General features: G+C 43.6%; 1 protein-coding gene across 6 annotated transcripts in view; it reads left to right on the forward strand.

Annotated features, from left to right (window-relative positions):
- The window catches only part of RARG (retinoic acid receptor gamma), a 156,146-nt gene extending 145,090 nt beyond the window's left edge, over window positions 1-11,056 (forward strand). For all 6 annotated transcript variants that reach the window (XM_034419157.3, XM_087886719.1, XM_087886721.1 and 3 more), the window contains 5 exons: window positions 164-324; window positions 2,950-3,126; window positions 4,104-4,308; window positions 7,222-7,380; window positions 8,704-11,056. In XM_034419157.3, the coding sequence (XP_034275048.2) occupies window positions 164-324; window positions 2,950-3,126; window positions 4,104-4,308; window positions 7,222-7,380; window positions 8,704-8,888 (887 nt within the window). In that variant the 3' untranslated portion in view covers window positions 8,889-11,056. The remainder of the gene's footprint in view (window positions 1-163; window positions 325-2,949; window positions 3,127-4,103; window positions 4,309-7,221; window positions 7,381-8,703) is intronic.
- The last annotated feature ends 8,964 nt before the right edge of the window (window positions 11,057-20,020 follow it).

Below are 20,020 nucleotides of genomic sequence, written 5' to 3' on the forward strand. Positions count from 1 at the left end.
ATTTCTATTGTATTGCCTAAGTCAATGGTAACATTTCAGCCGTTACCCTCCATGGTCTTTTCTGGAGATATACCATAAATTAAAACCTTCCCTTGAAGGAAATTGATATGGTCAATTAAAAATATCCTTTTCCATCACTTTTGCGCTCTCTCTCCTCTTTCAGCTGTGAGGAATGACCGCAATAAGAAGAAAAAAGATGTGAAAGAGGAAGTGGTGGTAGATAGCTACGAAATGACACCTGAACTGGAAGAGCTCATCCAGAAGGTCAGCAAAGCTCATCAGGAAACCTTCCCATCTCTTTGCCAGTTGGGCAAATATACCACGGTAATGACTGCAACCTACTCTTTTGCGAACGTAATCACTCTAAAGTGCAGGGCGCATTAGAAGGCCCTGGGTACTTCTAGCCTTGGCTGAACCCACAGAGTCACGTCTGAGTTGTGGGACTTAATGTTTTGTTTCGCAGCACATTATGCTGTGAAACCACAAAATGAAAGCCTCCTGGGTTGTATGTTTTCCTCCCCATCCTCTGCTAAGCCACAAGGAGGAATTTGGAAGCTTTGCTTCTATCTTACACCACCACAACATGCTTTGTCATCAGAAATCTGAACAAACCTGTTAATTTTAACTCTAGTTAGTTTAAAACTTGATAAAAGGCAGCCATGGAGATAGGACAATGGTCAGAATAGCAAGACAAAAGGAAAAAAGGGAAACCATATCCAAAGATCAAGCACTATTTTTTATTTGTCCAAGATTAATCAATAATCTATACATGCATACCCATCCTATCATGCTGATCCCTTTCAGCAATGTTTTGCAGAACATGAGTTGCAAAGATTAAGAAATAGCAAGTCAAATAAATTAAAGGCATGCCCATACAATATTCCATACCCAGACTTTTGTTTCATAAATTCTCAGCTTTCTCTTTTGAAGAATCCTGTCAGTTCCATTTCAGCCAACTTTTTCACTTTCTTTTCCTCTCAAACTGTTTTGCTCCCTTTATAATCTTGCAATTTTTGCAATTCCATCCATATTGCTCCTTTTTTGTTACAAGCCACCTCAATGTACTTTTTTCATATTGCTCTCTCACTTTTGTATTCAAATTACATTCATTTAATATTCATTTATTCTTGACCTCATTGTTTCTGGTTTCAACACACGCATTTCTTAGAGTCCTCACTTCCTTTTTATTTTCTCCTGATAGGGCCTAGTTTCATATAATGAAGTAGGCAAAACATAGCCATGTATAACAAAGCCTCAGTTGAATACACCATTTGAGGGAAATAGTGTCTGCTAAATCTGAATGTCTGTTAAATCCAAATTGATGTAATTGATGTGTACATAATACGTAATTTACACGTAATGTTGCGTGCCATTTGTGTAATTGTAATCATTTGTGTAATTGTGCATGTAAATGACATAAAATATCATTTACCCAGACAAATCACAGGAATAATGTATTTATGCCTTATTTTGAAGGTGAAATTTAAATGCAAAATTGATCCTTTGGCTCTTAAATTCATTAAATAAAGATCTATTAAATTACTATACATAGCCATTCTCATTGTCACAGAACATTTATTTTTCACAGAACATTTATTTCTCATAGCATATCACATGTTGTCACCTTTCCTTTATATTTACACTTAAAATTTATGTCTTTCTGTCTCATCAATTTTTCTGTCTTCACCAAAAACTTCACTAAGGTACATGACTTCATCTGCTTGTTTAAGTTTTTTGCCATATATGTAACTTGCAACCATTCATTCCATTTTTTTCCTATCACATATAAATACCTTCATCTTTGACAGATTAATTTTCAAATCCATACTTCTCATAACATCATACAAACTGTCCAAAGTTCATGACAAATCATTATGGTTCTCACTAAAATATGGTATTATCTGCTTTAAAAAATACACAGTTATATTCCCACTCGGTTCTTATTTAAGTCCATCACAATTCCTTATACATTTATCCATAAATCCATTAAACAACAAAGGAAACATTACAAAGCCTTGTCATAGTCCCTGCTCAGTGTGAACCAATTGCTAAAAATCCCACTTATTTTCATGAATTCTTTGTTTCCTTCACATCTTTTTCAGTAACCAACCTTCCACTCCATGCAAAACCATCTATAATTCAAACTTCTTCCCTTCAACATATAAAACTTTCACTTCAAGCAACCCGGTTAAGAGAATATCTGATACAACAGAACATAGTAGTCCAATTCTTTCAGGCTATTAATAGTAGATATTACAATTAAGTGAGAATATACTGATCTAGCGATGGGGCAGCTGCGACCTCTCTGGATGGCTAAGATGCCAACTCACATTAGTCCAGCCAGTGAGAAAAGTGAAGTGAAAAGCAGTACTGGAGTCGTAGTCCAAAACCTTAAGGATCACGGTGTCCCCATCCCATATGTGGGAATTCCTAAATCTTCTCATGAACTAAGCTTAAATGCACAACTTGTCATTTGCTTTGTCAATTTGCAATAAAGATGATACTGTCACTTTTCTTCAACATTGTTGCTGTTATGGATTGTTTAGAGTTATTATTTTAAGAAGAAAGATAAATGGAAGGGGAGAAAAAGGTGGGGAAGACAACAGAGAAAAATGTCCACAGAGTTAAGAAAAAAAAATATCTTTGTTCTTTGTGGAGGCTAAAACCAGCTTCTGCAGTATTCATTGTCTCAACAGCATTTTTCAACACAGGGCTCAATCTGTTGGCTGCATGTTGGGACTGCAACTCTCATAATTCTTATACAATAATGGAAATCCTGGGGATTCCCAAGCTACTTGTAGCCGCTAAGCTGGAGGAGACCACTTGGCAGGGCAGAACAGGAATGCTGGCTTCTGGAGTAACGTTGTCTTGTGTTTGTTCCCAGGGAGGGACGTGAGGTGTGGAGAAAGAGAAAGCAACTTGTAATGCCTGACTTCTCTTTTCTTCCAGAACTCCAGTGCTGATCACCGAATACAGCTGGACCTGGGTCTATGGGACAAATTCAGCGAACTAGCCACCAAATGCATCATCAAGATAGTAGAGTTTGCCAAACGCCTTCCCGGCTTTACCACCCTCAGCATTGCTGACCAAATTACTTTACTGAAGGCAGCATGCTTGGACATCCTGGTGAGGGACAGAGCTGTAGACCTTTGGAGTGGGGGGGTCAGGAAGCTTGGTGTGGCCTGCATGCAGCGGTGAGCTTCAAAACTTTTAGCAAGGGATTCTCTGCGTGGTTGCTGGGCGGGTATGGCCATGGTGAACATGGCCTAGTCGGCCTCCTGCACCACAGTGGAGAACCGTTTTTGCCCTTCCCAGGCTCCAAAGGCTTTTCTTGAACCTATGGGAGGGCAAAAATGGTCTCCCCAGGCTCTGGAGGCCAGAAATGGGCCTCCCGAACTGCCGATAGGACCGTTTTTTGCCCTCCCTGAGCCTCCGCGCACAACTTGCACTTACCTGCATCCAAAACGGGCCGTATGGGGATTCCTGGGAGGAGCGGGGCAGGGTAGCTGGGACCAGCCAGGAGTGAGATTTGGGGGTTCTCCGAACTACACAGAATCTTAGCTAGAGGTTCTCCCGAACCCCCAGCAGCCCACTCCGGCCTCCATAGACATCGAGTGGGTATACATTCGGCCTTAAACACAGCAAGAGGATTTTTATTTTTTTTTACAAGATCAAGGTTCCAAGGCGACCCCCAAAGTAGCAGTGTGTCTAAGTAATGCTCATTGAATAATTCATGCATCTGTGAATGCTGGGAAGAGCCAGGCAGAAGCATGAGAAGATCTTCCCCTCAACAATTTTCTTTCTTTTTCTTTTTTTGAGGACAAGAATTTTTGCTTAGCTTTGGTTACTGAGGTTTTGCTGGGCATTTTCCAAACATATAATTGTAGGAGGAAAGACCAACATTTATTGGAAAGGCTGATGTTCTCAGGAAACTGCATTTTGCACGGTGAAAATGTTTCAAAACACGTATGGAGCCCAAAGAGTTTCTTTATTGGATGTTATAGGAATACCAGAAATAAACAAGAGGGGGGAAAAAACAAAGGTGGTTTCCCTAAAATATATTTCTCCAGTGACTTTATTTCTGTCCTCTCCACCCTCCGCAGATGCTCCGTATTTGTATCCGCTACACTCCAGAACAAGACACAATGACCTTTTCAGATGGGCTGACCTTGAACCGTACCCAGATGCATAATGCTGGCTTTGGGCCCCTCACTGACTTGGTTTTTGCCTTTGCTGGGCAATTGCTTCCCCTCGAAATGGATGACACCGAGACGGGCCTGCTCAGCGCGATCTGCCTCATCTGTGGAGGTAATACCTCGAGTGCAGCTCCAGCATCCCTCGTCTTTCCATATCAGCTTGGATCGAATAGAAACCTCACTTTGGAGAAGAATGCTCTGAACTTCCCCTGGGGAACTTCAGAAGAGAGGCAGAGGCTTCAGCTGTGGTCAACTTCAGGGGTGGGATTCTACTGGTTCGGACCGGTTCAAGCGAACTGGTAGCTGCGACGATCAGATGGGCCCACCCGCCCACGCTATTTTCCTATCTTTATCTTCTCAGGTGATTCGCGCAGCAGAGCAGATTGCTGCACCTCAGCTGTGTTTCTCCTCCGAAGAAATGCGGAAGTAGAGATTTCTTCAAACTGCACAGGCGCACACAGCGCGTGTCAGTTGGCATGCGCACAAAGCGCGTGGTCACCAAACCGGTTGTTAAACCGGGAGGATCCCACCACTGGTCAGCTTCTTTTCTTCATAGGCAGGGGGAATGCAGTGCAAGTGCAAGAGACCTAAAACAAGGTGGAGAGAACAATGTCCTACTCTTGCAATTGGGGAAAACGGGAATATTGTCTGTTTGCACACATACACACAGATACACACCTTAACTTGTAAGGCATTTGCTGAGAAGACAAGTCTGCTTTTCAATTAATCTCTCATAATTACCGTATCAGCCAGTCACAGTATCAAATTCTAAAGAGGGGAAAATTGAATCACATGGCACAAAATATATCCTAGTCGTGATGGCGAACCTATGGCACGCGTGCCACAGGTGGCACGCGTAGCCATATTGGTGGGCCCGCAAGCTCAGCTCTGGCGTACACAGGCCATCTGGGCCCATCAGAAGTAGGGAAACAGGCTGTTCCTGCCTCTGGAGGGCCTCGGGGTGGTGGTGAAGGCCCGTTTTTCTCTCTCCCCAGGCTCCAGAGCCTTTCTAGGAGCTTGGGGAGGCCGGAAATGGCCTTCCCCACCCCTCTGGAGGCCAGAAACGGCCGTTTGCCAACTTCTGATGGGACTGGAAGGCCCGTTTTTTGCTCTCCCCAGCCTCCAGAGCATTTCTAGGAGCCTAGGGAGGGCAAAAACGGCCTTCCCACTGCCCCGGAGGCCCTCCGGAGGCCGGAAATGGCCTGTTTGCCAACTTCCAGTGGGAGCGGAAGTCGGCAAGCAGGCCATTTCCAGCCTCTGGAGGGCTTCCGGGGGTGGGTGGGTGGGGAAGATGGTTTTTGCCCTCCCCAAGCTCCTAGAAAGGCTCTGTAGCCTGGGGAGAGAGAAAAACAGGCCTACCCGGCCCACCGTGCCATCATGTGCCAGGAGTGGGGTGGAGCAGGGGGGTCGTGCGCGCATGCACGGGGGCGTAGCGTATAGAATTATGGGTGTGGGCACGCATGCGCATGACACACCCCCCCCCTCATGGCACGGGATGGCAAAAAGATTAGCCATCACTGTCCTAGAGCATCACCATAGCTCTGTAGAAAAAACATTGGACTGGATCTAAAGGTGCTTTTTTTAAAGAGACAACTGGACTTTCTGGTTTTTCTTTGAAGATGTTTCGCTTCGACATTGCCCACCATCCAGTCAGAGCTGAAGAAGCTTCTTGGATGAGAAGTGAAACGTCTTCAAAGAAAAACCAGTTGCCTCTTGAAAAAGCACCTTTGGGACAACCATGACCTGGATGACTGAGAATCTCCATAGACATTGGAGTGGACCACTGTAAAGTCTAAAGACTAGTAGCAACTAAAATGAAATAATTTCTAAATTAAAAGTAGGAGGGAAAGTTATGTGCCCTAGACAAAGTATATATGATTACACAAACAGAGTTCTGTTCTTTCATATTTTTTTCTATCAGCTTTCATTTATCTTGATGACAGAGAATTTGCTTTAGAAATTTATTTCATGGGTGAAGGTAGTTAATCATGAACAGATAAGCTTTGAAAGATGTTGTGATGAAGTGGGGTGCGGGCACGCATGTGAATATGCTGTGTTTTATTATACAGTCACTTCTACCTTACCTTCAGTGCCCTTCTATCTAGTCTCTGGGGAAGACATTACTAAGAAGTCCTCTCATAAGATGTTTTCAAGAGCAGTGCTACAATTCATCTACAGAGGTCTGCCTTTGAAAATGTATTGGAGAAAATTTCTCTGTCCCCTTGAGAAATTATCTGTTCAGTTTCTCTCCTCATGGACTAGATCAGGGGTCAGCAACCCGCAGCTCTGGAGCCTCATGTGGCTCTTTCATCCCTCTGCTGCATCTCCCTGTTGCTGGTCAGCTCCACAATTGATAGGGCTTTCAGTTAGGACAGGTAGAGGAAAAAGGATGCTGCGCTAGGAGGAGACTCTATGATGGGAGAACCGGACTTCCGGTCGACTCCAGAATTGAATGGGGACTTCCAGTTAGGACCTTTGTGGCTCCTTGAGTGTTTAAGGTTGCCGACCCCTGAACTAGATGGAGCAGAAAAGCCAGCTCTTTCTTTCTTTCTTTCTTTCTTTCTTTCTTTCTTTCTTTCTTTCTTTCTTTCTTTCTTTCTTTCTTTCTTTCTTTCCTTCCGTCTTTCTTTCTTTCTTTCTTTCTTTCTTTCTTTCTTTCTTTCTTTTCTTTCTTTCTTTCTTTCTTTCTTTCTTTCTTTCTTTCTTTCTTTCTTTCTTTCCTGACACAATACTAGGATTCCATTCCCTCTTACAAAAGGGAGGGGAAAGGGGGAAAAATAGCATGTAATGACAAAAAGTAAATGACAATGAAGCTTGGTCAAGCAGAAACCCTATCTAAGAGGCTTCCTACTGCCTAATTGTTTTGATTTTTTTTTTTTTTTGCCCTGCAATCCATAAGGATTAAGAATGCTCATTTGGAGATGAAAACTGGTGTTCCGTGTATTCCGTGAAACAGTCACAAACCAGCCTAGACTGTTCAAAAGCAGCAGAACAAACACATCGCAGTCTTTCTTTTTCCCCATAGATCGAATGGACCTGGAAGAGCCGGAAAAAGTAGATAAGTTGCAGGAACCATTATTGGAAGCACTGAAGATTTATGCGCGCCGACGTCGGCCCAACAAGCCTTACATGTTTCCTCGCATGCTAATGAAAATTACTGACCTGCGGGGGATCAGTACCAAAGGTAAAACTGAATGTTCTCATCTGGGAGCGTAAGATCATTGGAGGTGGGTGGGAATATTTGGGGGTTTTGTCATGGGGCACTCCTGAAGCAGTCTCAAAATATGTCACTCTAGGAACCATAGACTTATGGTTGACGAGATGTAAATGGCTTCTGTTTTTAATTACTGTCACACTATTTGGCTTGCTGCGGTGTGGAGGAAGCCTACTGATCAGGTTGACTCTGCCTCTTGTTCATAGCCTGCCCTGTAATTGGTGGTCAGTGGAAAGACTCTTCCAAAAGACTCTGTCCAAAAGCTATGGAAAAAGGAGGAGTCGTCCTGTAGCATTTCTTCTAGAGCAGTAATGACAAACCTTTTCGGCACCGAGTGCCCAAACTGGAACACGTGTGTGCGCGTGTGAGCCAGAGCACCGGAAATCTGAAGACCAGCTGGCTGGTGCTCATGCGCATGCTGGCTGCCTGGTCTTTGGATTTCTGGCGCACACATGCGCACCCACCAGCTGGTCTTCATGCATGCCGGAGCTGGTCAGCTGGTGTTTGGGTTTCTGGCGCTCCGGCACACGCGAAGACCAACTGGGGCACTGGAAACTAGAAGAGCAGCTGGCGATGCTTGCATGCCCACAGGGCTCTGCGCATCACCTCTGGCACGCGTGCCAAAGGATCGCCAACACGGCTCTAGAGCTTTGACACAACCTCTTCACTAAAGTTTTAGTTCCTCACACAGAGATTATGAAGAGTCTCCAATATATGTGCAGAAAGCCAGTGTGTGAACTGAAGTGCTGGAAACATTGGTAGCTGCTCTGAGTTTGCAGTACAGCTAGTCCTTGACTTATGACCAAAATTGAGCCCAACATTTTTGTTGTTAAGCAAGACATCTGTTCAGTGAATTTTGCTCCATTTTACAACCTGCCTTGCCACAGTTGTTAAGTGAATCACTGCAGTTGTTAAATTAGTAACACGGTTGTTAAGGGGATCCCGCTTCCCCATTGACTTTGCTTGTCAGAAGTTCACAAAGGGTGACACTGCAACTGTCATAAATGTGAGTAAGCTGTCGAGCGTCTGAATTTTGATCAGGTGGCCAGGGGGATGCTGCAACAGTCATAAGTGGGAAAAATTATCACAAGTCACTTTTATCAGTGCTGCTGTAACTTTGGACAGTCACTAAATGAACTATTGTAAATTGAAGACTACCTGTAGTATCTATAAAAAGCTTATGGCAACTGTCCTTAATGAAAAATAATGCAGCCTCTCTCTCTTCCTATGCAGCTTCATGGGAAAATTCCCATCAACCAATGTTACCCATTTCCCTCTTCTGCTCTTCAACAGGTGCTGAACGGGCCATCACCTTGAAGATGGAGATCCCTGGTCCCATGCCACCACTCATCCGAGAGATGCTGGAAAATCCTGAAATGTTTGAAGATGAGCTGTCATCACAACCTCCAACTTCGGCAGAAGCTCCGAGCACTGAGGAGAGCCCAGCTGACACCAAAAGCCAAGAGGAGACCCCTTAGCACCTCAAGAAAGCCAGGATCTAGGCTGAGAAAGGCTGGGAGAAGATGGTTTTTCTGTGTCTCATCTCTGCCTTCCCATGGCCCATTTCCTCCTGGACACAGTTTTAGGCTTGCCTTTCCTGCTCTTGGCTCATCTGCCGGAGTCAGGCATCAGGACAGCAGTCAAGATGAGCAAGGAGGCAGCCGCAGCCTGTTCCCCTCTCCTCCTCTGTGTTTGGTGACTTGGGCTGGATGCCTTTTGCCTTAATCTTTTTCTTTGGGGCCTTGGATGTCTATTCAGAAGCCTTTTCTCCCAACCCCAGAGCTTTGCCAAAGCCCTCAGGTTGCCTGTCCAGCTGACTCGAGCAGCTTCAAGCCAAATGTTCAGAACCTGGGAAGTCCCAAAGGGGCTACAACTCGGAGGTCCCCCTTTTCAAAACGGGGTGAGCTCCACATGTGCAATTTTCCTCCCCATAAACTCTGAGCCTCTGAGAAAAAGGGGCACCCCAAGAACCGACAGAGACTCTGTAATGAGTGGTTTCTTGGCTCCTCCTTCAACCCAGTCTAAAATCCACTTCGTCCTTCTGCCTTGCAAGCCAGGAACCCTGGCACCTGGGATGCTATTTATTCAAGAATCTGAAGACCAACGGAGGAACACAACAGCTTTTCCTCTCCCCATTGCACACAAGAGACCTTGGACCAATAATGTTGGGGAATGGAGGAGACAAAGGCAGGACTTCTACGTACGCATCCCTATACGTGTCGCCTTTAGAGTGTGCTTGTATTAAAAATCCGTCTCTGACGGATTCCGGCAAGCTATGCGAATTCTTGGGGGTGGGGGAGGGGCTCCTTTTGGTTACCTTTATAAAAATGCTATTGTGTTATTATCGCAGGGCTGGGAGTCGATCCCATAGTGGGATTTAGGGAGGGGCGGTGGTCCTTCCCACTGTCTCCCCATCCCAAGGCAGAGGTATAGCAGGATCGGGGTGGGTTGGGGGGGGTTGTATCTGTTGCTTGGGATGCTTATGACCCCGGTGCTAAGAATTTTGGGAAACGGACCCCAAAAGACACTAGATAACCAAAGATACCAGGCTGATATGGGGCAGTGGAGGGGGTGCAGAGTTACAGACTTGAACCTGTTTGCTGTCTCTTGCGGCCCTCCCACTTCTGCCCGCGTCAAGGAGAAGTCAGTCGGTCTCTAGGATGATAAAAGCAAGCCAGGTGGGTGGTCAGTCATGGCTTGCCTTAACTTGCCTTTACTTCTCTTTCTGCAGCACTTTGATGGAGCGAGAAGGACCACTTCTGCTCCAGGAAGCTTGATTTCCCTCCCCCAATGCCGGGTGGAGGAGCCATTTTTGCTCCTCTCTCACCAACTCTAGAGACGAAACCGCGAGTCCAGTCAAAGCTCTCTTCCTTATCGCTAGAGGGCAGAAGTCTCCTCGGCAAAGCCTCTCTTGCCGCCTTCAGCAATAGGAATTTGTAAAAACCCAAACACTACAAAGCTCGGGCAGGCGGGGAGTTGTTATTATCAAGTTATTATTGCCCTCTGCTTAGTGCTTCGCCATTTCCAGCTTCTCTTCCGTCTTGGCCTCCCTTTCTTCTCTTCCTCTGGGAAGCCTTCATTGGCGGGGGTGTGTGGAGAAAAGGAGAGAGAGGCGAGCTTTGCCTCTGGAAGAGGCTGCAGGGTGGATTAAAGTCAGCCATTGCCTTTTGCTCCCTCAGGCAGCTCAAGATGCTTTCTTTCCCTTTACTGGCCATGAGCAGGGCAACCCCTCAAGGAGGTTTTATTTATTGACTTATGTTTACACCAGGGAATGGGTAGTAAAGGGAGTTCGAGCTCGGCCCTCCGCCCCCCCTCTTGCAAGACCAAGTGTTGGCAGATTGCAGCGCACCAAGGAACAGAGCCTCCCGCTGAACAGTCTTCGGTTTTTTCCCCCTTTAAAATAAGCTGTCAAAATAAATACCCCGGGGGCCTTAAAATGGGGGGTCTGTTTGTGGTGGGGTGGGATAGAAAAGTAAAAAAAAAAAAAAAAAGGGTGAGGCCCTTCTTGGATGTTTACATAACCAGCTTTCCATGGTATTTTACAGGACTCTCCCCTGCCCCTGCACTCCCAGCTGTGCCGCAGAAGGGGGTGGGGGGTAGGGGGAACTTTTCTATTTTTACAAAATAAAGTGATGGAAAGTCAAAAGCCTCCTTCGAATGGTTTTCTTTTCTCGCGTATTTCTATCTGCAAAGTTGACGAAATAAGCCCCCCACTTGAGCGCTTGTCAGGAGTTTTCAGAGGCGGATTCTGATCCTGCTGCCCCGTTTTAGTAGGCGTTGGGTCACACACAGGTAGTCCTCGACTTACCAACCTTTCGTTTAGCGACTATGGGATGTTACAGCGACATCGAAAAAGCGACTTACAACTGACGCAGCATGTATCAAAATTTGGGTGCTTGGCATCCAGCAGGTATTTTACATGCAACATCCCATGATCATCATTTGTGAGCTTCCCAGTCAGCTTCTGACAAGCAAAGTCAAAAAAGGCCACAAAACCAAGCAGGACTGACTTAACAACCCCTTTGCTTAGCAACAAGAAATTTTGGTCCTAATTGTGGCCATAAATTGAGGACTAGCTGCAACTTTAATTTTTTAAAAAAATCTTTCCGTTTTTGATATTCTTTTTCTGAAAAAAAGGCACTTTTGGGTTTTGGCAAAACTGGTCCATAACAAATAATGGCTTCACTTTATGACTGCGACATTCAGTTTACGACTCGGCGATTAATCCACCGTCAAAAAGAAAGGTGAAATTGGGTTAGTCAAATGGGAAATCCATTATGACTTAGGACCATAATGATCAGCTCTAAAGTTGGGGAGGAGTTTGAAACACCCATGTGCTTTGTATTCTGTGGAGAAGCAGGAGATGCATTTGCGCATTCTCGCCGAGAAAAGTTTCTGCTGCTTGTTACCACTGCACAAAAACGGAATTGTAGCAGAAAGATCTCTGCTCTTACACCCCTGCTTTGGTGACTATGAACAAAATTTAAGATGCCAATTCTTCTTAGCATGAGAACAACTTCTATCTCTGATAGAAACTCTCAGTAGGTGTTATATATATATAAAACTAGAGATATTTACTTAAAAGGCCAGTGAGATGAAAAGGGTATATATATACCAGAGGTGGGTTTCAGCAGGTTCTGACCAGTTCTGGAGAACCAGTAGCAGAAATTTTGAGTAGTTTGGAGAACTGGTAAATACCCACTCTGGCTGGCCCCGCATCCATCTATTCTCTGCCTCCCGAGTCCCAGCTGATCGGGAGGAAATGGGGATTTTGCAGTAACCTTCCCCTGGAGTGGGGAAGGAATGGAGATTTTACAGTATCCTTCCCCTGGAGTAGGGAGGGAATGGAGATTTTACAGTATCCTTCCCCTGGATTGGGGTGGGAATGGAGATTTTACAGTATCCTTCCCCTGCCACGCCCACCAAGCCACACCATGCCCACCAAGCCACAGAATCGGTAGTAAAATTTTTTGAAACCCACTGCTGATATATATATACACACACACTTCCATGAGAGTGAAAAGATTACAATTGTTACGCTCCTCCATCCAAAAATAGTGTTTTCTTATACAGTACAAACTTTCTCTTGCTTAAACTTATGAGCCTTGCTTAGGCGGCAGCGTGTTGCCAATCACAGTTGAGCTCAAAATGCCATATAAGTTGAATGTGGTTATTGGTGGGATGGAGACCACTAGGAAATCCCTTGGTATAGACTAGACTGAGAAGTCAAAAAACATTCCTGAAGATCCAGTTTCATACAGTTGTCAAGAGCATTATGTGGCCATGTCCAACAAATCACCAACTATTGAGGTCAACTTGAGAGTTTGGGGGGGCAGGGTTAATATTTAAAAAAACAAAAACAGTTCTATTTCATGTAGATCACCTCATTGTCTTTTAATGTTTACAACGTGCTTGAAAGGGAGACCAATATGGCGGCAACAACGTATAGACAGCATTGGGGAACAGAAACTGAAAACAGGACTTGCTAACACCACTGAGTTACTTCAAAAGGCAGAAGAGTTTTACACTGAATTCAGCTAGCCTTCCCAGATTTCCACTTGTATATTTATTTAAAAAAAGACCCACCCACCCCACTGCCCATTAAACTCTTGGACTATAACCTTTTCTCCTATCTGTATCCCATAATAAACACAAGATGCAAGCAGAATGCAAGTTAAATGTTGCTGGTAATTTTGCGCAATGACCCCCAGATGGCGCTCGGGCTTCTAGGATGGAAAAGAGCAACATCAATTCCCCTGTCAATCACAGCCGATTTCTTCTTTACAGACACAATGTGAAGAACCTAATTTGTGCGTGCATGCACTGTTCCTGTAATTCAGTTTTCTACATATTAATCTGTTAGCCTTCTTAGTCCAAGTCCCATAGTGTGCTGTTTCTCTGGGTTCAGGCCAGGAGGCATCCTGGCAAGGCAGCGCTCTTCAGGTTAAAGGATGAGATCAGAGGGAACCTCTAATTGGGACTCCAGATAATTTTAAAAATAACTCAAACTTTCCAGCTGTTCTCATGTACGCAAAGCTATGGGTCATTGCCTAACTCCAATTGCCCGTGGATCTCATAATTATTCAGTGGAAAACCATGGTCTATAAATCACAGCATTTGGATGCCTACAATATGGTAAACCACAATCGAACAAATTGCTTTAAGATTGAATCTATTGTGTGAATGCAGGTGCAAAATCTCCCTGGCTTCTCCCCAGTATGTATGTATGCAACAGTGGAGTAGGCTAAATTCATACAACATGCTTGACAGATTAGGAGCTGATATGACATTAGCATGGTGGAATAAACCCAGATGCAACTAATCTTAGTGTGATGGGTGAAATCTGTCAATGGCTTGCAGCTTTTCCCAGGGCCAGCCCTATCATTAGCCAGAATGAAAATGGTTGTCCCAGGCAGCAGAAGTTGGATGCTATGAATGGGTGAGTTATCTGCTTTATTATTCTTGCATATTTATCCCCAGGTAGAGGGGAAAGTGCCTGTAGGATATTTTCTTTCATATGGTGATTACTGCACAGTTTGAGATGGGGAAGAGATGATCGGAGGAGTAGCATTTTGACTCTGGCAACAACTAAGACCTGTATTTTCCCCACCACATCCTCAGGCAACCATTTCCTCCTACTCACAAACTATCACGTATGTCACGTATGCTTGGTATTCATTCTCATTCTCATGAAGCCCTTTCCTCACACACAAGTGCTTTACCTCAGCCTCTGATGCAGTGGTGGGTTGCCCCCGGTTCTCACTGATTCTATAGAACTGGTAGTAAAACCGGCGGGAGGCTTTGCCCGCTGACCCTGACGTCATGAAAACGCTTCTGCGCATGCGCAGAAGCTTCTGTGCTTGTGCGCGGCCCCGTTGCGAACCGATAGTAAAAGTAAGTAGAACCCATCCCTGCTTTGATGGATGTATACACAATTTGCCAGAAATGGCATGTCCCAGTAGTTTAAAGAACTGCAGATCAGCAGAAATGTATTTATTTATATCACGCTTTTAAGAGTTGGACGACTGAATGGATAACATCTTCATCAACGTTGTAGCAGTGAACATACCTAACTTCCTTCCTCTTCCTATTTTCCCCACAACAACCCTGTTGGGCAGGTTGGACTGAGAGAGAGGGACTAGACCAAGTCACTGGTCATCCAGCTACTTTTATGCAAAGGAAAGGACTAGAACTCATAGTCTTCCGGTTTGTAGCATGGTGCCAAAATGGCTCTCAATGCAAATTCAGCTTGAACTGTTCTTGGCACCTGTGATTGCTACCTTACAAGCAGAAATAAATCATCTTGTATTGCTGATGCTGTAGTATCTGCATAGCAATTAAAAAGCAAGTATTGTGAATGTTGTCATTCCTGAGTAAAGTAGTATACTCACAACCAGCAATGAATTGGATCTTTATGCGCCATGCAGGTGGCTAAAAAAAGTATAGGAAAATGCATTATCATAACCTGACCATAAATAATGTTATCATGTGAGATCTCGGAATACCTTCAGCTTAGAAGATAAATTAATTCCACTTTTTCTGAGGAAAGAATAAAATACGGGGAAAGTTGTGGGAAAACTCAGAAAGGTTACAGTGGGATGGAAGCAGAGGTGGGTTTCAGCAGGTTCTGACCAGTTCGGGAGAACCGGTAGTGGAAATTTTGAGTAGTTCAGAGAATCCGTAGTAAAAATTCTGACTGGCCCCACCCCCATCTATTCTCTGCCTCCCAAGTCCCAGCTGATTGGGAGGAAATGGGGATTTTGCAGTAATCTTCCCCTGGATTGGGGAGGGAATGGAGATTTTACAGTATCCTTCCCCTGCCATGCCCACCAAGCCATGCCCACCAAGCCACACCCACAGAACTGGTAATAAATTTTTTTTGAAACCCACCACTTGATGGAAGACTTCTGAGGCCTCATAAAATTATCTTACATTAAGAAGCTTGAATGCTAATGAAGCTTTGGTGGAAACTCCAGAGCACTACATCCAACTCTGACAAGTCACTTTGTCTGGGATCCCACATTCCCCCAAACTGTAGGTGGCTTAATTATGCTTTGTTGAATAAGTCACAGTTTGTGAAATATACCAAGCCATAAATTCCCATTTTGCTATTCAGGATGAAAGTTTTGTCTAGTGCTTCCCTTGTCCCGACTAACTAACTTGCATCACCACATTTCCAGGCGCTTAGTTCTTCTTTTTCATTTGTACATTTGGAATCAGGGTATTACCATAATTTGATGCATTGCCCAAACAATACATTGCTTGCTTTGGGTGTGCTGTGTGAATACCGCTATTATGTCATGTAAACTATGATATGTAGATTACTCTATATGAACCCTGCCAACTGTTGCTTATTTGACAAACTGTAGTCGAATCCATGGCTCACAGCAATTTGTTTCAAGCAAAATGAAAGTTTTTAGTTAACTAAAATTAGTTAACTTGATCATTACCCAAACAGCTTTTTTGTTTCAAACTTCATCTTGATTGTAGCTCAGGATTAACTAAATCAAAGATAAAGGGAAGTTAAGAATTGGCTGCTCTTGGATTCTTCAGCACCTTTTTCACAAATTAGGGCTACTAAATGTGAGTTGCAAAACTCTGAATGGCCATCAAAAGGCAGAAATATATATATATATATATTTTAAAAAAACCCTAACCCTTTGCTGACATCTAGTGGCTATCTGGAGTTGTGCTACCCAACGGAAGTCCTTCAACTCCTTTTGCCAAAAGTTCAAAATCAATTGGCCATGCCTGCTCCTGGGTCTGTAACAAAATCCTATTTATTGAAGTGAGTACATTTCATATCATGGAAAGAAGTGTGCTTCACTGCAAGATGATGTTAAAACCATGAATCTGGCAATTGCCTGAAAAGTCAGCAATCTTAAATTTGAGAATAGTATTGAAATGATGCAATGTAGTGTCTATGGAAATTCTCAGGCATCCAGGTCACAGTTCTCCCAAAGGTTCTTTTTTCAAGAGGCAACTGAACTTTCTGCTATTTCTTTGAAGACGTTTCGCTTCTCATCCAAGAAGCTTCTTCAGCTATCTGTAATGTTGTGGTTAAAATGGCAGCCTGGGCATAGAGAAAATTTGGTGAAAACTCACCACAAAGACGACCTGGGTCAAGTTTTCTCTTTTCGTGTCACCTCTCCCTTATTTTGTGGTGAAGATAAAATTGCATGCAAGAAGAACCAGTGACCTCCTCTAAGGAAAAACAACATTATATTAAAAAAAAAAACTGTTAAGGGAAGAAGATGATTAGCAGCAGGGGTGAAATCTAAAATTTTTCCTTACCGGTTCTGTGGGCGTGGCTTGGTGGACGTGGCAGGGGAAGGATACTGCAAAATCTCCATTCCCACCCCACTCCAAAATTTCTGCTACAGGTTCTCCAGAACCTGTCAGAACCTGCTGGATTTCACCCCTGGTTAACAGGCAAAATTAATTATGGAAGGGAAGGTTAGAATTGATTTCATGGAGCAGATATAAGTAGGTGCACAAATCCTTATACATGAGGAAGGGAAAACAAGCAACTTCATTGGGGTTTGTCCAGCTTGTCAGCTGCTTCTAAATAGCCCAAGGATGTGATGCAGAAGAAAATTATAACATTGCAAAACAATTTAGGTAATTCTGTCCGTGACTAGCTAATAGGGGCTGTTCCTCACACAGCCAGCCTTCCTCACAAATGCGAAGGAATAAATTCTGAATCTGTTCTTTCTCCTAATAAACTACACTGCTCAAAAAAAATAAAGGGAACACAAACAGAAGACATCTGAGATCTGAATGAATGAAATAGCCTTATTAAATACTTTGTTCATTACATACAGTAGTTTTGTGTTCCCTTTAGTTGTTTGAGCAGTGTATAAACTACTGTATGTAACGAACAAAGTATTTAATAAGGCTATTTCATTCATTTAGATCTTGGATGTCTTCTGCTTGTGTTCCCTTTATTTTTTTGAGCAGTATATAACCTCTGAGCCTCTGGGAATGCAGACAACACCTGTGACTTATTACGGCATAAAAGTGGAAAGAGACAGTTCTAAGTCCAGATGTTTTGTGTAGCTTAAAACAAATATACCTTTCTTTAAAAATGCACCCAGAATAAAAATTCATCGGTGAGGTGATATGAAAACAAGCATGACCAACACCCAAGTGTAGCAACCGCCTTGAACAAAATAGTAGAAACAAGTTTTGATCCGAGTTTTAATAATAACTAAAATGATCAGATCAAACTAAAACAAAAAATGTGTCTTAGAAAGCCAAAGAAAAGCTGCAAAGCGTGTCCTCAAACATAGCTGCTTTGTTTTGTACATCAAGAAAGAGGAGGGTAAGAGAATGAAAGAGAGGAGCCAAATCAATCTGAAACAAGAAAAGTTCAGTCACAACATTTGGCACCTAAAAAAAAAAAAAAAACAGAACTGATGAAGTGACTTTTCATCAACTTGTGATTTCACAACATCACAAAGCTTCCTTCACTGAGTGGAACCAATAGGTAAGGTTAGACCTGATTCTTTGCAAAAATGGGCTTCAATTCTATGTTGGGATGAGCTACAAAAAAATAAGATATATTTTCTCTGACTAGCAGTTTGTGTCAGGGGAAAAAACACCATATTGTGGGAGGCAGGTCACAACTGGGCAAATGCAATTGCATGCAGTGACCCTCCAAAAAATGCAGGGCTCTGAGACAGGGGTGAAATCCAGCAGGTTCTGACAGGTTCTGGAGAACTGGTAGTGGAAATTTTGAGCAGTTCAGAGAACCGGCAAATTCCACCTCTGGCTGGGCCCAGAGTGGGGTGGGAATGGAGATTTTGCAATATCCTTCCCCCAGGAGTGGGGAGGGAATGGAAATTTTGCAGTATCCTTCCCCCAGGAGTGGGGAGGGAATGGAGATTTTGCAGTATCCTTCCCCTGCCACGCCCACCAAGCCATGCCCACAGAACCGGTAGTAAAAAAATTTGGATTTCACCACTGCTCTGAGACTTGGAGTTGCACTCAGTCCCTCCACCCCACTCTAGGGGCTGCAAATACCATGTTGTTCATCTTGAGTTAAAATAATGAGGAACATAAGTAGATGCAGGCATCATGTACTGTAACAACCGGTTCGCCCAGAACCGAAAATGTGAGCGCATGCGGCATCAAACACATGGCGATTATATAGGATGGGATAGCGCCAAGGAGGGTGGGCAGGCCCAGATGCTGGTTGGAACTACCAGTTCTCCCGAACCGGCTGGAACCAGCAGCAGCCCATCTCTGAGTAGATATCTTCTGCACATCAACCTCAACATTTTAGCTTTCTTCACTCAGTCAGTGTTATCTTCCTCCCCAGTTTGTCGAAGGGCTCTTGATTTTCAGACAAGCGTCTCCCTCAAACGTTTCTCCCCTCCCTCGTCCCCCTGCAAACATTACCCGAATATGCTGGGGATGAGTTTAGGAATTTGACTGTGGCCCTTCTCCCAACTGACAGCAAGTCCATGACAGGCAAGCTTGTTAGTCTGGCTGTATCACATGAAGCAACATTTCTTGCTTCAAACGAGATTGTCTGCAAGTCTGGTGCTTGCTGCTTGCTTTACTTTGGGACACAGATCTAATTCTTGATTTTATCTGTACACAATAATGTAATTAATCAGTATATTCACACCTTTCCCTTCCTGGTGCCTTCCAGGTGTTCTGGGCAAAGACTCAGCATAATTTTGAGTCAGCTAGCTGGGGATTATGGGAGCCGTGCTCCAAAACCTTTGAAGGGTGCCGTGGTGGGGAAAGCTGATCAAATCAGGGAAACAAATATCTGACTTTGTTATATTCATTGTGAAACAAGGCATACGTTTGCCCTTTTGTAAACTCGTTTTTCAATTCTGTTCTTTCTCATCGTTTTTCTCTCTGAATCCCGTGAGATACTTCTTAGATGCACTTCATAGGTTGCAACTTTATTTATTTTCCTCATGGTAACTCCAATTTCACACACCAGAGAACAAGTCTTGTGTGGCAATCAGAATGTTAAAATCATAGACTGTTGTGAAAAAGCAAAAAAATGCCAGACGCCAATATATATATTCCACAATACATAGAATTTAAAAATTTTAAAATTCGGAATTCAAATCAGCTGAGAGTCGGGAGGCCCATCCAATCAACTTGTGCTAATTAGGCTGTGCTGAAGCTGAAAGGAGCTGTTTTTTCTTGCTGTTTGCTTACAAGGAGGTAACTGCTGCAAGGCACAGGCCAAAGGGTGGGGGCCAGTGGGTAGGTGGGGCTACATTCGGTGTATAAGACGCACCTAAATTTTCACTCCTTTTTAGGGGGGGAAAGGTGTAAGTGGAAATGGTCATTGGTATGTTTGTAACTGCAGCAAAGAAGATCGGAAGTCACTTCTTTAGATATCTTTTTCTTTTTCTTTTTTTATTCTTCACTTTTTCTTTTATCCTTTAGAATCTTTGTCCTTTTTAAATTTATTCTTCATCTTTCTATGGCTCTGTACTTTTTAAAATCTTTGCAAAATTTTCTTTTAATAAAAATTATTTATTTATTTTTTTAAAAAATGTTCAAATAACACCAGGAGAGACACAGGTTTGCTTTACCCTCAGCCATGGAAGCTTACTGGAAAATTTTGAACTCAGTC

This window comes from Pantherophis guttatus, chromosome 2 (genome assembly GCF_059756535.1).
Source record: "Pantherophis guttatus breed Tessera chromosome 2, ASM5975653v1, whole genome shotgun sequence".
Lineage (NCBI taxonomy): Eukaryota > Metazoa > Chordata > Lepidosauria > Squamata > Colubridae > Pantherophis > Pantherophis guttatus.